The sequence below is a fragment of the Trichoderma gamsii genome (genome assembly GCF_001481775.2).
Source record: "Trichoderma gamsii strain T6085 chromosome Unknown Scaffold_65.2, whole genome shotgun sequence".
NCBI lineage: Eukaryota > Fungi > Ascomycota > Sordariomycetes > Hypocreales > Hypocreaceae > Trichoderma > Trichoderma gamsii.
This window is the reverse complement of record NW_020171402.1, coordinates 26632-40805: the sequence shown is the minus strand read 5'-3', so window position 1 is coordinate 40805 and position 14174 is coordinate 26632. Positions and strand designations below refer to the sequence as shown.

At 49.3% G+C, this 14174-nt stretch overlaps 5 protein-coding genes across 5 annotated transcripts; 3 read left to right on the top strand and 2 right to left on the bottom strand.

Annotated features, from left to right (window-relative positions):
* Positions 1 to 1464: 1464 nt before the first annotated feature.
* On the top strand, positions 1465 to 2297 carry TGAM01_v210536 (hypothetical protein; the record flags this gene model as incomplete). Its single annotated transcript, XM_018801099.1, has 2 exons — positions 1465 to 1897; positions 1966 to 2297. 2 exons carry the CDS (start codon positions 1465 to 1467, stop codon positions 2295 to 2297), a joined length of 765 nt encoding a protein of 254 aa, XP_018665931.1.
* Positions 2298 to 3574: 1277 nt separating this feature from the next.
* Positions 3575 to 4441, bottom strand: TGAM01_v210535 (hypothetical protein; the record flags this gene model as incomplete). The annotated part of the gene is made up of 3 exons (XM_018801098.1): positions 3575 to 3954; positions 4104 to 4290; positions 4355 to 4441. The coding sequence occupies 3 exons, from the start codon at positions 4439 to 4441 to the stop codon at positions 3575 to 3577; spliced, it is 654 nt and encodes a 217-aa protein (XP_018665930.1).
* Positions 4442 to 4545: 104 nt separating this feature from the next.
* Positions 4546 to 5758, top strand: TGAM01_v210534 (hypothetical protein; the record flags this gene model as incomplete). Its single annotated transcript, XM_018801097.1, has 2 exons — positions 4546 to 4605; positions 4766 to 5758. The coding sequence occupies 2 exons, from the start codon at positions 4546 to 4548 to the stop codon at positions 5756 to 5758; spliced, it is 1053 nt and encodes a 350-aa protein (XP_018665929.1).
* A 3738-nt stretch (positions 5759 to 9496) lies between these two features.
* Positions 9497 to 11209, top strand: TGAM01_v210533 (hypothetical protein; the record flags this gene model as incomplete). Its single annotated transcript, XM_018801096.1, has 4 exons — positions 9497 to 9673; positions 9745 to 10843; positions 10904 to 11137; positions 11187 to 11209. 4 exons carry the CDS (start codon positions 9497 to 9499, stop codon positions 11207 to 11209), a joined length of 1533 nt encoding a protein of 510 aa, XP_018665928.1.
* Positions 11210 to 11979: 770 nt separating this feature from the next.
* Positions 11980 to 13335, bottom strand: TGAM01_v210532 (hypothetical protein; the record flags this gene model as incomplete). The annotated part of the gene is made up of 1 exon (XM_018801095.1): positions 11980 to 13335. One exon carries the CDS (start codon positions 13333 to 13335, stop codon positions 11980 to 11982), a length of 1356 nt encoding a protein of 451 aa, XP_018665927.1.
* Between the last annotated feature and the right edge of the window lie 839 nt (positions 13336 to 14174).

Below are 14174 nucleotides of genomic sequence, written 5' to 3'. Positions count from 1 at the left end.
ATTGTGTACAATTTGAAGGGCATTGAATGGATTTACTTGAAGAGTAGCAATGATCTGTTTTATTTATCCCAGATACATCAATGTTGTGAACATTGTGCTCTATGGCAAAAATACTCACCTAGTTTGGCATTATTCGCACTTTTTACTAAAGATTGCACACTATCTTTTAGAAACTCCGAATCAAATGTATTTCTATAAACTCCGAGTTAACCTTCATTACCGTTTACCGGTGGGAGAGAATTGAATAGGAAGGCGGGCATGTGTAAGACAAGGGAAAACAAAATAAACAAGTGCGCACATTGGGACGGACGTAAACGGCAAAAGTCTGGTAACATTGACTACTAATCATTTAATATATTCAAATGGTAAGTAGTTGTAACGATCAGTTATACCGTTGCTCCAAACAGGGCACAAATTGTGCTAACAGTCACTATTGTCAATTACTGTAACAGAACCAGTTGTTTATTAAGAAACTCACCTACCGCAAGGGACCAGGTTGTAACAGCAGTATATGCGTATAAGAGATATTTTCTTGTTAGTTATTTACACACACCCTAGGAACGTACCGCTCGTACGAGTGGCCCACCTGTCAAATCTGCATGTCAGAAAGCTGGGTCCGCCGTTGAGCGCTTACTACCGTTACACAGTCAGATTCTTGCGCAAACAAGCATAATACGACCTACAACATAGGGGTTTGCGCTCGAGGCGCTTAAGGAATAGATGCTGCTAAATCTTGTAAGTACTAGAATACAATTACAGAAGAAGATGAAAAATCTTGATGCTAGATGGAGTTGATATTTAGCTGAATGTCAGTTATAGGTTCGCAGAGAATCCATTTTAAGAGTGGAGAGTTCCAGACCTTGCTGTATACCTGTTTTGAGCATAGAAATAGGCAATACCTACATAATAATTGTCCGACACCCACAGGAGAAACCCTCCGATGGCACCAAAGCCCACTACCGTACCTGAATTTGATCTACCTCTTCTTCTTACGTTCATGCTGACTTGTATGCTGCCATACCTATGGCCACTCCATCCCGAACAAGATGTTACCGAGATAAGATTTTAGATGGCTTTCTTACGTTGTAATGAGCGTTCCTCCGCCAAGTCCCTGGCGACTTAAGAGGCGGTATAGCGTCAAATGTTTGCTGACTGACGAGTTCTCCGTATTTCCGTACAGGGTATATGGATATCCATGTGGATATGAGGAATGTCTTCCTTGAACTCGGCTATGGCTGGGCGCATGATCGTCCTATGAGCACCTCTCTACTTGCCAAAAATGCGGTCAATGCCAACAATTGCATATAGAGTAGCCAGGTCCTACATGTGGAGGCAGACCTTACAAAAACCTCTGTAATACGTGGCATACAAAGTAGTACTTTATATACGCGGATATATGTTTGACGATATACGCAGATCCCAGACCATAGTTCTTTCTACGATTCCTTATATCTGAACGTCAAAATGCCTTCTCTGAGTACTCTTAAGATTCTTCCCGTGAATCTAGCAAGAGATTGGGATCCATTCTTCAGAACCTTTTGGAAGTCATGGAGCATTCCAAGGCAGGCGGCAATGGTGGCAACATTTCCTCACATAGGCCAAGGAGGGCCTGAAGAGGCCGAATCATTTCAAGTCAAGAAAGACCAGTATCTCGCCGCTGCGAAGAGCAGTCCTGGACAGAAGTGGTACAAACTTGTTGATGAAGAACAACCACTGGCTCCCATTGTTGGTGGCATCTGCCTAACGCACTGGAAAAACGAGCAACAGCCAAGACATATGCCAGATAAGCCTCATGAGGGATTTGAGCCGGGGTCGCAGATTCAGAAGATGTCTGAGCAGTTTTACGGACAGCTCTATGAGTGGCACAGCCAATTAATGCGGTCACGCGAGCATGTTTGTAAGTCATCCAGTCGCGTCATCAATCAGTATTCCTCCCGAGTGGTAACTAATCTCCTGAAATAACAGATGGCCACGCCATGTGGATACTTCCAGAATATCGACAGCTTCGCGCTGCACCAGTATTTATGAAGGTGATGACAGACCTGTGCGATGAGCATGATATTGAAGGATATGGCGAATTTGTGCAAATGAGCTACGGCTTGGGGGTTAAGACTGGTTTTGAACTCATAAGTAAGGAGTTTTTGAAGATGAATATCGAGAATCCGACTGAGGATTCTCAAGCGATGATTAAGGATTTTCTGTCGGAGCCAATACATTTGATGGTGAGACCGAAGAAGAGTGCCTCGAAGGGCGCTCCCCGACCTACCTTTGTAGGCTTAAAAGAGTCAAAGCTTTAAGGGTGGCTTGGGGTGGTAATTGAGAGCAAGAGTGATATGTGTGAGCTTGGATTTAGACAGTCACAAGATTTATAGCACTTGTAGCGTTTGTAGAACCCAGTACTTAATAGACAACTGGAAGACCAAAGAGCATTGAATTTGGCAGCCAGACACGCACTGCGTGTAAATATCTATCATTGATATCAACATGATAATTATATGTGCTCACGAATTGAACCATTGACTTATAGAGCAAGGAAATATGAGTTCCATAAACAGAAATACTATAAATCTTCAATCCAGATGTTGGTATTTATATTCTATTAAAATATCTTGTTCGACTGTCATGCTCGGACCCACTCTTAGTCACTAAGAGGAATAAGAGGAGTCTTCTCACTCAATGAGACGTTTGAACCACATCATCCAGTGATCAGGAGAGTGCGATTCAAGAAATTGCCGTGCGAATTGCAGTAGACCTTTAACCAAAAAAAAAAAAAATATATACAAACAAAGCAATTTATTGCCTATTATTCTTTATGAAAGGACATAGTTGGAAATGTACGTCTGTCATTCATTGACGGCACACCAATATTGGAGCTCTTGATACAATCTCAAGTACATGTACCTTGGTATCTGTGGGAGCAGCTTCTTTCAATGTGTGCAGCTTCTGGACTGGGTGGGGTCGGAAACGGGTTTAGTTACACCCGTCCCCGCCAATTTTTTTCCTGTCTTTTATCCAGCTTTTCTTCGCGAGCTTGAAAGTTTTCTGCTCTATCCATCCTTTCAAACTTTTTTCTCCTTTGTTCAATTTGGCAGATCAGGTCGCTTTTGATGTGCCTGATGCAAGATCAATTCGACAATTAGCACAGCCAGCAGCAGCAGCGTCTTAATGAGAAACTCTTGTTTTATTTCCCTCCTTGACCGAATATCCGTGCCTTTGCGATGTCGTGAAATCCTTCCCTTTTCCCCCTCCTTGATGGCACATTCGAAGCTTTCGCGATCTTTCTCCTCAGTGGTCGCCAGAGTCAATATGAAGCCTATACAAACCCTTGCAAAAGGTCATTCTCTGTCGTGTTACAAAGTCTCAGCGTTTGCAATGAAGAACTTTGCGTCAAAATTTCAACGAGATACATATTTTCGCTCCCAAACAAACTTCCAAACAAACTTCGTAGTTTTGACTCCCTTGCTTTGATGCCTCGAGCCTCTCTCAGATATCTAGGACGGGAGCATGGGCTGGGGCTTAGGGCTATTCCTGATACATATATTATGGACACTGCATGTAATTGCTATTGTGGCATCTATGAAGTCTTCTTCTCGTCCGCAGCAGGACTCGCGGTGGCGTCCTCCTTGCTCTTCTCCGCACCAGCAACTGGGACGGGAGCCTCCTTTTGCTTCGTGCCCTGTGCCAGCCCAAGCACGGCCGTAAAGGCGTCAATCAGAAGCGAGAGGATGCCCGCGCACGCGAGCTGCCAGGAGGCGATGGAAACGCTTCCCAAGGGCGCTCGCGGAAACGAGATGATCCACTCGGCGTAGTAGGGGAACCAGCCGTGCGGCAGCCAGAACATGGGCTGCGTGGAGTACCAGAATGGGATGATGTATTGCGGCGCGCGGGTGAGGAGGAAGCGCAAGGCTGTCAGGGCGTTGTCGAACTTGGAGCGGGCCGAGTCGAGTCCCTTTTCTATACGCAGACAGAGGGTGGTCAGTTAAATTCAGTTCAGTTCTGATCGTGGTTGTGATGGTGATCGTCCCGTAGACGCCGCAGCAGGGCAGTCGGAAAAGACGAGCATCTTGTCTCGGATCTTCCCGAGGGATGTGATGTGCACGTACTGGATGCCTCGAGCTGCTCGAGCAGCTTGTCGTGCTTGCGCCTCAACTTTGCCCACTTTGCAAACTCGTCCTGGCTGCTTGTGGCGTTCATCTCTCGGCGGGCGGCGAGGTATTCAGCCTGCAGTTTTCGCTGCTCGGCGGCGGCCTTGGAGGTCGGCACGGGGAGGAAGTTGATGAGCGTCCATAGCTGTAGAGAATGTTGTTAGCACAGGAGAATCCATGAAGCTGGAGTAGGCCTCGACAAGTCGTACCAGGTCGTTGATCTTTGCTGCACCGACTGCGTTGATGAGCCTGACCGCGGCCTCGACGAGGAACACGATGATCATGAGGTGCGCCATCTTAAGAATGCTAGTAGCTCGTAGGAAGAAGAAGAGAAATCCCGCTTCCCTCTCTAGCTGCGACGCCTTAGTGAGAGGGTTCTATATCGTGTTGCGAGGCCAAAATGACGGGACAGGTGACTCGAGCTGGAGCTTTGCCAGCTGGACACATGCAAAGCGACGACGTATGTCATAACCCCGACAGATTGCATGTGGGCTGTCCAGTCGTCTTTCGCCCAGCGCCCAGCCCGCCGCCATTCGCTCCACCATATGCGCTTACCCTGCACTAAACCTTGAAAGCGAGCAGAATCCCACGAGAATCAACGGCAAACCTCCTGCGCTCAGATGTCGAGGGCGCTGGACGATGATGTCAAGAAGGCAATCAGGCATGGCGACCATGAGCAGATTTTCACAAAGATCGCAGATGCGCTGTCGCAGCGGTATGCGGAGTTGCTAGAAGTTGAATTGCTAGGGAAGAGCCACATGGCGGATGCAGATACGATACTGCTGCAAGATGGACCAGCTATAGCGGTGCCCAAGCTGCGATTGGTGCAGGCATTCATTTTTGCCCGGGCACTGCTCTATGAGAAGAAGGATATGTCGAGAGCTACAGCTGTCATGCTGCTGATGGACCCCGAGCATCTCACTGCCGCCAATACGCGGAAGAGGATACTCCAGGATGGCATCAGCTCAGGCACAGACTTTGAGACAAGATTACGGGATGAGCTATACTTTGTCGATAGCCTTCTTACGAGCCGTCTCCATCGACATACCAAATCGCCTACCTTGTGGGGGCATCGCCAATGGCTGATGCAGCGATTCCAAGAGCATGGCCTAAAGATAGATGCCACCAGCATCATGACAACAGTCATCTCGGTAGCCGCCGAGCGACACCCACGCAACTACTACGCCTGGCTGCACGCCCGCTACCTCACAACCGCCGTCTCCGAAACAGCCGCCTCGCGGGAGGGAGACAAAGACAAAGACAAGGACAAAGACGACCTCGCGGGGATGCTGGAAGCCGCCAAGAGCTGGGCTCTCCGTCACCACGACGACGTCTCCGGGTGGGCATTCCTCATGTTCTTCCTGGACCGGCACCCGGAATATGCTGGACCGGTGGTTAGCGAGACGGCGAGGCTGGCGGCGTCATTTCACTGGCGGAATGAGTCTGTGTGGTATTTTTTGAGGAACATGGCGGCGAGGGCCTGGTGCGACGGGGATTGGCGAGAAGAGGTCGAGGCGACGAGGCTGGCGTTACTGGGCGGCGCGGAAAGGGGCTCTGATGGAGAGAGGGTATTGGAGCAGGCGGCAAGTTGGGTTCAGGCATATACTGCGTGAACGATGAAAGATTGCGTCTCTTTTTGGGGTTCTTGTGCTTTCATTTCCTGAGGCTCATGCTTTCTTTGGACACATCTATCTCGGTCTTTTCTTGAGCGACACATCATTTCAGGGGAAGAAAATATTCACATGTGTGTACGACTACTACGACTACCGAGTGGTAGTACCAGAGGCGTGGCTGTGGGCAGTGGCACAATATCGCGTGCAACAACGGGCATGGAGTTTAATAAGATGCACTGCGCTAAATGCCGGGGTTGCGCAAGGCGCGTCGATCTCTGTTCATCTCCTTCAACGTTACATAACGTCTCTTGGCCGAATCTGGGAGTCGAGGACATGGGTTGGATTCAGGTATGCCGGAAAATGAAGAGTGACCCCGGTCGCATTCCAGAAAGGGGAGATGCTGATTCGGTCACTCGGCGGGCACACAAATGGTTTACGAAATGCGAAACTCTTGAGATGTGTTGGTTTATGTAATTATTAGTAGAAAAGTATCAATTCATAGGGACAAATGGTCGGATGACAAATAAGTGAGTACGTACATACGGTGATGGGGAGATGACGATGACTGCCGGAGAGCCGCATTTCTCCAACTCCCGAATTGACGACGCCAAGACGACTTGGGGGGAGCAAATAGGAAAAGAAGCGAGAATGGAAGCGGGGGAACATCATGCTCATGGATTTCTATCGAGAAGTGCTAAAAAAAGCATTAAGCTATAGGAACACGGAGATGAGGTAGATAGAGACGAACCCAGCCAATAAACGAGATTACATGTAGCCTAAGCGAGGGGGAGCCTTGATTTCAATGTACAAGTAAAGACTGAACAGACCACTAGGACTACAACTAGAATAGATCTTCTACTCGGGTGTATGTCAACTATCGTAATTCAACTTTCGCTTCAGATGCCTGATGAGATGTATCGCAATTCAACAAAACAGCATCCAATATCGCCTCGACTTAACGCCGTAGCGCGCGGACGCACCGTCTGGCTGGCCATCGGGCCTTTGGAGATGAAATCGTGCCTGGCTCGACGATCGGCAGTATCACTACCCCTACAGTGTTCCTGTTGCAGTCATCACAAACAACTAAGAGCGCCACGGCAGCTGATAGGTGCTGGAAACTCGCATCTACAGCATGTACAAGCATCACAAGTACCTCTTGGATATGTATCAAAGGCAATGAGAGCAGCTAGTGGCCGAAGAAGACGCAGAGAGGCGTTTCGACGTGTATGGCCGTGATTGGCAACGTCGGTCAAAAGGAAGCATAGCATCACGCCTGTTGTCACTGCATCGACGCAAGATCCAATAATCTTCTTTTCTCTTTCCTCTTTTGCAGCTGTCTCACCTCAAAGGGATCGCGGCTAGCTGGAGGCGCCGTTGCATGACACCTTTGATGACATGCATGCAGCTCACACACACACTCACAGACAGACATGCATACACCAGCACGTGTACTTGCAGCGATTGACTCAGCTATTGAATCGAAATGACGATGGCCCATTGCAAAGCCCGATCGAGGGGGGCCGCATTGAAGGTTCGTCTCGTTTGGGCCAAGGCTGCCCGGGCCCTGACGAGGCGCTGAAGTGTAGCGGCCCGCTCGGCTACGGCTCCCTGCGGATGCGCCCTAAACATTGGAGAGGCACCAGAAACTAAAAGCCGATGTGGCGCGGCTGCGGCGGTTCGAAAAGGGAAGGCTAATGTCGAGATTGGTTTGATACATTGTTGAAACGAAACGAAACAAAAAGACATTCAAACGTCGGAAACGGACAAGGCTCCATCGTAGGACTCGCCTTGCGTCAAGTGTCTTGCTCAAAATTTTGCTTTTCCAATGCATTTGTCAGTGAATTTTCACGTTGATGTCCGTATCCAATTGAGGATACGAGTTACGCACTGGAGGCATCCAGCGGTTCAACCAATTACCGGCCTTGAGAATGACGAGTCACAAACACTCTTTGACCAAAGCTGTCTTGTGTGTCGCACCATGAAGAGGCAGCGAGTTTAATGCCCAGAAACTAACACGTCACTGTTGTGATGAAGAGAAAATACGCTGCTTGCGAGTTGGTTGTAGAACCTTGCAACTCATATCGTAATACCATCTCCATGTACTAACAGCTGGCTGCTGCACCGGCTCCAGTTTGCAGATTGCTCGCATTGCTAGTTGAAGACCGGGGTTTGGGGACCAATTAGCTGCGCGGCCATCCTTGTATCAAAGTGTCTCGAGCACTGACTGGCTGTGTTTCTGTATGCTGTCTTGCAGCTTAGCGAGCCGGGCTGGTATGCGGATCATGGCGAGCCCTGGAACCTTTAGCTCTCCATTAACATTGAAGGCCTATACTACTGCTAGTAGAGATGAGCACAATTGAGTGTAGATGTAAATTTGAATGCAGCAGCAGCACCCAAAGAGACAATCTGAAAGCTCAACGAACCTAAAGCCAGCTAGCAGAATGGAGTCTGGTACTTGGACGTAGCTCTGCTTGACTCAGTCTCCTCTGTTTACTTGCAATTCTAGCTCTGCCTCGACGCTCGATCTGGTATGGATTGCGCCTGTAATGTCCATCATTCGCCCATTCGTCTCCTCCACAGGCACAAAAATCAGAAAACAAAAATAAATAATCGCTCAAAAAGCCCACAAACACAAAAGACAAAAAGGATGCAGGCGATGCAGATTAACGAAAGGCCGATTCGAAACATGGCTTGCAGCACACGCAGCAGATGACCTGGCCGAGTCTGCAACCTGCATCAGGCAGCCCAGCCTCGTGTCGACAGAAGCCAATGTCAACAACTTTGATGCCATCCATCTCAGCAAGACCCAAAAAGATGGTACCGAAGCTGCATGTATCAGCAATTCCGACCTGCAGCTGACTCGCCATCGTGCCTTTTTCTTCCCCGCGCCCACCCACCAGCGGACCAGCAGCAGCACAGCATCGGTGCTCCAGGTCCTCACGGCCCGGCAATGCCCGCTAAGCCCGCTGTAGCTGCCCGCTAGGCCGTTTAGTACTTGAACCGGGCCAGGGCCCCTCCCGGAAGAGCGAGAAAAGAGCACTTGAGGTTTCATTAATTTCGACGCGCATCTCGCTTCTGCAATCGATCCCTCCTTTCGCGCTTCTCCACTGAAAATCGCCGATATCCTGCTGTGCTTGTGCTGCAGGCCATTTATCTGACTTTTAGCTGCTGCGAAGCTCCATAATATATGCACGACTCCGCGCTCAATTTGGCTGCTTCTCTGCCTTTTGCCATCCTCTTTCTCGCCTCCTCCTCTCCTCTCTCTATCCTTATCTCTTCCTTTTCCTCTCTCTCTCTCTCTCTCTCTCTCTCTCTCTCTTCCTCGTACCATAGACTTGCCAGTTTTCTTTGGTCACCTGTCATATTTATTCCATTTTTAATATTTTTATAATATTTTTACTCTACTGCCCTTAATATTTCCCACTCATTGTCCATCATTAATATTAGCGCATCTTCTTGTTTTTGCTTGTTTCGGCATCTGCATCGCTCTCTTTTACCAGCTTCCTTTTCGGACTTTCCTTGTCTTCCTACCTACTAGCGGTCGATTCGATTCGTTCTGCTGCACCACCTGTTCCTCGTCTCTGCAACTGATTTGCTCTTGTCCCTCCTGTTGTGTTTTCGTCCCATCTTTTCCGATTTCCGTTTAATCTGGCAATGTTATATGCGTAATATCTAATCACCTAATTACTTCACTGTCGACTACGGGCATTTGCAGCTGCTGTGATTTATCTATTCAACATGCGCTCAAATACCGTCTTGCTGGCCCCGCTGGCCCTTTTTGCTTCGGGTGCGCTGTCTTTCTATCCGTATACACCACCATGGCTGAAGGAGATTGAGGAGAAACATGCTGGTGAGGCGAGGAGGAGTGTAGAGGACGGTGTGACCTTTGATATCAAGCGAAGAGCATCTAGACGGGTAAGTTTGGCTGGAACTGCATATCATGTACCCATATTCTGTCTTCTGTGCTGACCATCATGTTCTTCAAGGCTGCCGTATCCCAAGAACAAAAGGCTGCATGGCAAGCCGCTCTACTCTCTCACAAATACGGCGGCGGCGACGATTCTTCAAGCTCGAATACAGACTCGAATATCGCCAAACGAGGCAACCAGTTCAACATCATGCAGGCCGCCAATCCTAACGCACCAGACACTGCCGGTCTCGACCAAGACGGTACCGACTACTCTTACTTTGTCGAGGCAGCACTTGGCTCTCAGAAGACCAAGATGTACATGTTGCTCGATACCGGTGCCGGCTCTAGCTGGGTTATGGGAACCGACTGCACATCCCAAGCCTGCACTTTGCACGATTCCTTTGGGCCCAGCGACTCGAGCTCCCTCAAGACCAGCTCGAAGACTTTCAACATCGCCTATGGATCTGGAGCTGTCAGCGGTTCATTGGTCAACGACACCATCAGCGTGGCGGGCATGAGCTTGACGTATCAGTTCGGCCTGGCCACCAATACCTCTTCCGACTTTGTCCACTTTGCCTTTGACGGCATCCTCGGCATGTCCATGAACAGCGGCGCAAACGAAAACTTCCTCTCCGCGCTGGAAGGCGCCGGTCTGCTCGACAAGAGCATCTTTTCCGTTGCGCTGAGCCGAGCTTCCGATGGTAACAACGACGGCGAAGTCACCTTTGGTTCCACCAACCCTTCAAGATACTCTGGCGCCATCACTTACACCAACATTAACGATGGCAGCGATTGGTCTATTCCTTTGGACGACATGTCTTACAATGGAAAGAAAGGAAACGTTGGTGGCATTGATGCCTATATCGACACCGGCACCTCCTACATCTTTGGCCCTGCCAAGAACGTCAAGGCCCTGCACGCCGTCATTAACGGAGCTCAGAGCTCGGATGGCGTCACCTGGACTGTTCCCTGCGATACCACGACGCCCCTGGTCGCCACCTTTTCTGGCGTTGACTTTGCCATCTCTCCCAAGGACTGGATTTCCCCCAAGGACAGCAGCGGAAAGTGTACAAGCAATGTCTACGGCTACGAGGTTGTCCAAGGCTCTTGGCTCTTTGGCGATACGTTCCTGAAGAATGTCTATGCCGTCTTTGACAAGGACCAGAAGCGAATTGGTTAGTAACCCCTTTTATCTATCAATGACTCGTTGGAACATTAATACTAACATGATTCAGGATTTGCCAAGCGCTCCAGCACCGGCACCGGGAACAAGAGTATTGCCACCGCCACAGATTCTAGTGCTGCTTCTGCTACCGGAGCGACCACGGGCACCTCTACGTTTGAGCCACCATCCCCAACCGCCATGGGCCTCAGTGGCCAAGAGACATCAGGAGCTCAGCCTACCCAGACAAAAGCCAGCTCTTCAGCTTCCTCATTCCTCCGGACTGGCAGCCCGACCCTTGCTCTATGTATGTTGCCGTTTCTTGTACTGCTGGTATGAAATACTGCCACGCTCAGCCATTTTCTTTTCTACTCTATAATTTGAAACTCCGAGATATCTACTCCTGGCAACATCCATGGAAACATCGGCTCGCCAGACATAGCGCGGTCGTGCGGTCTTTACAGTCGCCTGTATAAATGAAAGCTTTGAAGCCCGTGTTTGGGCATATCGGCAATAAACGCGCCACTTCCTCCAGCTATTAAGATAGCTAAAAAGATCACTCGTTTGAGCCTTGTCGGAAGCAGGATGTAAAACTCCTATGCTACTCCGGCCTGAAAAGGCTGTCTGATTCTATACACATATTTCGAGCGTAAATCCACTACACCGGTCGGTACGAAGATACGACCTTGGCATCGGTGTTTCAGGTCCGTGAGGCTGTGTCTCGTTTATCATGGCATAGCCTACAGTTACTGCTTTTGTATTTCTGCGTGTTGGTTGTCAGTGCTTTGTCCAATTTCACTGTTTGCCTGTCTAGCATCCCATTCGAAAGCGGAGCGCACTACTGCAATAAGACGTCGTGTTGGCACCAGTGCCATTGTTTGTTATACTATCACATAGCCATGTTTAGAAGCTTTAGCATGAAGCGAAGCCTGTCATTTACGGAAGCACAATGGGTGCGAAATAAAACAAATGAGTGTAATTTCAATGAAGCCGTCCGTCTAACCCACGACCAACAGCTGTGATACAGCGTGCATGTACTGTGATCCATGCATTCCAGAATAATCTCCCCGTGTATATAGGCATGTTATGTTAGGCTTCTAAACACCACCTTTTAGCACATCTCAGCCCAGTAATGAAGATATCTGTCATTCAGTTTGGCGGCGGCCCGCCAACATAAACCGTCAAAGTATCTGGATTCCCAGAAGAAACAAGCCCGGAAACATCCTCATGCCCATTGGGATTGACATCATCGTACGAAAATGCGTAACCTCTCCCATCTACCTGCAGCTCATGCACGAGGCGACTATAATGGTGCGTTGGACTGACTGAGTAGTGATACGACGAGTTCAGTCTGGGTTGCACGTCTCCCCCCTGAATGAGCAGCGTGGACCGGACAAATGCAGCGCAAAGACGGGGAATCACAGCGACGTGGACGGGATTATCGCCTTCTTGCAGGCCGAATGGGCCGCTGTTGCAGCCCCAGATGTCGGAGGCTGTGGGTTTAGCATACCCGCGATTATCCTCGTCGCAGAACAGAGTGTCGTTTGTGACTTGACATTTGACTTCGCCGAGCGGTGTCTGTGTGTCGATCGCAAGAGTATGAGACGAGTAATACTCCCATACCGTATCGACGTAGTCTTGCCAGTAGTCTTCAAAATCAGCTGCGTAGACGCGCTGGTAGTAGTTCGGCGAGAGCACCCGCACTGGATCGCCAGTCTTGCCGACGACGCACATTGCGAGCCAGAGATAGCCGTCGTTGGTGGTTTGGTTGAACAACCCTTCGCAGAGATCGTAGACAGCATTCGCTCTGAGACCTCGTGTGATTTGGGGCGTGCCGCCGTTTTTGGTGGAGAGCATCATGCTGAGGATGAGGCCGACAAAGTCGACGTAGCTGATGTTTGCGTACAGAGCGCCGTTTTTGAGAAACGTGAGCTCGATGAAGCCCCAGTTGAGGGAGGCGCTTGGGTCGTGGAGGTTGTTGACCGAGGGTTGGACGAGGCCGTCGCCTGCGCCGAGGTTGATCATGAAGAATCTAAGGTTGCCTTCGGAGAAGTAGACTCTGCCTGAGGTGAGGGATATGGTGATGTTGAGGGTGAGAGATTGGCCTTTTGGGCGGAGGGGAATGGCGAGATTGTCTTTGATCTCGATGGGGGAGGAGGAGTTGTTGGAGCGGGGGTAGATGAGGGTGCCGTTTGAGGTGATGAAGACGATGGCGCCGTTGGAGTCGAGGCCTTGGATGTAGGCGTTGATTGGACCGCCGTTGTAGTTGTTGTAGAGTTCGAGTGATAGACTGTGAGTGCTGATGGTGTCGTTCCAGCCATGTAGCTTTGTTTTGGATAGGGTGTTGTGGTGAGTGCTGTTGAGGGTGTTGGAGCTTGTTACGACGACATTTTTGATGCTGCCTGGTTGGGCGATGGTGAAGCCTCTTTCGTTTGCTATGGGGGCATTGAGACGGAGAGAGGATGCAATGCCTATGAATGCGCTGAGGAGAATTGGTTGATGCATGTTGAGATGCATGATGACATTTTACGATGGATTAGGATGCCATGTATGAGAATGCTACGTTGAGGAGCAATGCTTTACAGTTGAACAGAGAATGGGGGCCAACATTTCTACGTGATATCGACTCGGGCTTGACCGCATCTCTTTCCATTTGCATCTTTTCCATTTGCATCCCTTTCATTCTCCTCTCGTTCCATTTGCCTCTCTGATTGGTCAGATTTCTTGAACTCAATGGCTTTTAGATAGGAGAGCCATCCTGCTCCACCCATTGTTGCGCAAGATTTTTTGTAAGAGAGATGTGTATATCCATTATGTGTCTGAATTCGGATCATTTGGAGGCGAATTTGCAAGTTTGTGCCGCTATGTCGTGGGTGGAGGTCTGGACCGAAGGCTTAGACGTCCTTGACCCAAATATCCCTATGCGGGACCATGCACATGTGGCGTTTTGTGTCTATGTTATACGAGAAGGGAACTTTCAGGTAAGAGCATGGAAGATGGAGATGAAAGCTGTCTGGAAAAAAGAAATAATCTCTGACAAACGAATGGCAGCTGTCTTCGCATGCGTATGTAGGTGTGTTAATACACATATGCCTTTCTAATGACAGGGCGACTGTAACTGAGTAGTAACCATCATTATAACCTCTCATATGGGACGGCTCGACGGATACTCGCGTTGGTACGGACTAAAAGCGCCTTGTCGTACCTAGTGCTATTCTAACTTTTTGTGTTAAATTTCGGAATCAGGGCTAGACATATGATTCGACGAGATAATTAGAGATCGGGAATGGCGATGTGGCTGAGTGGCTGATGGGGCTACTTATAAAGGTTGCTGGGAACAGTCT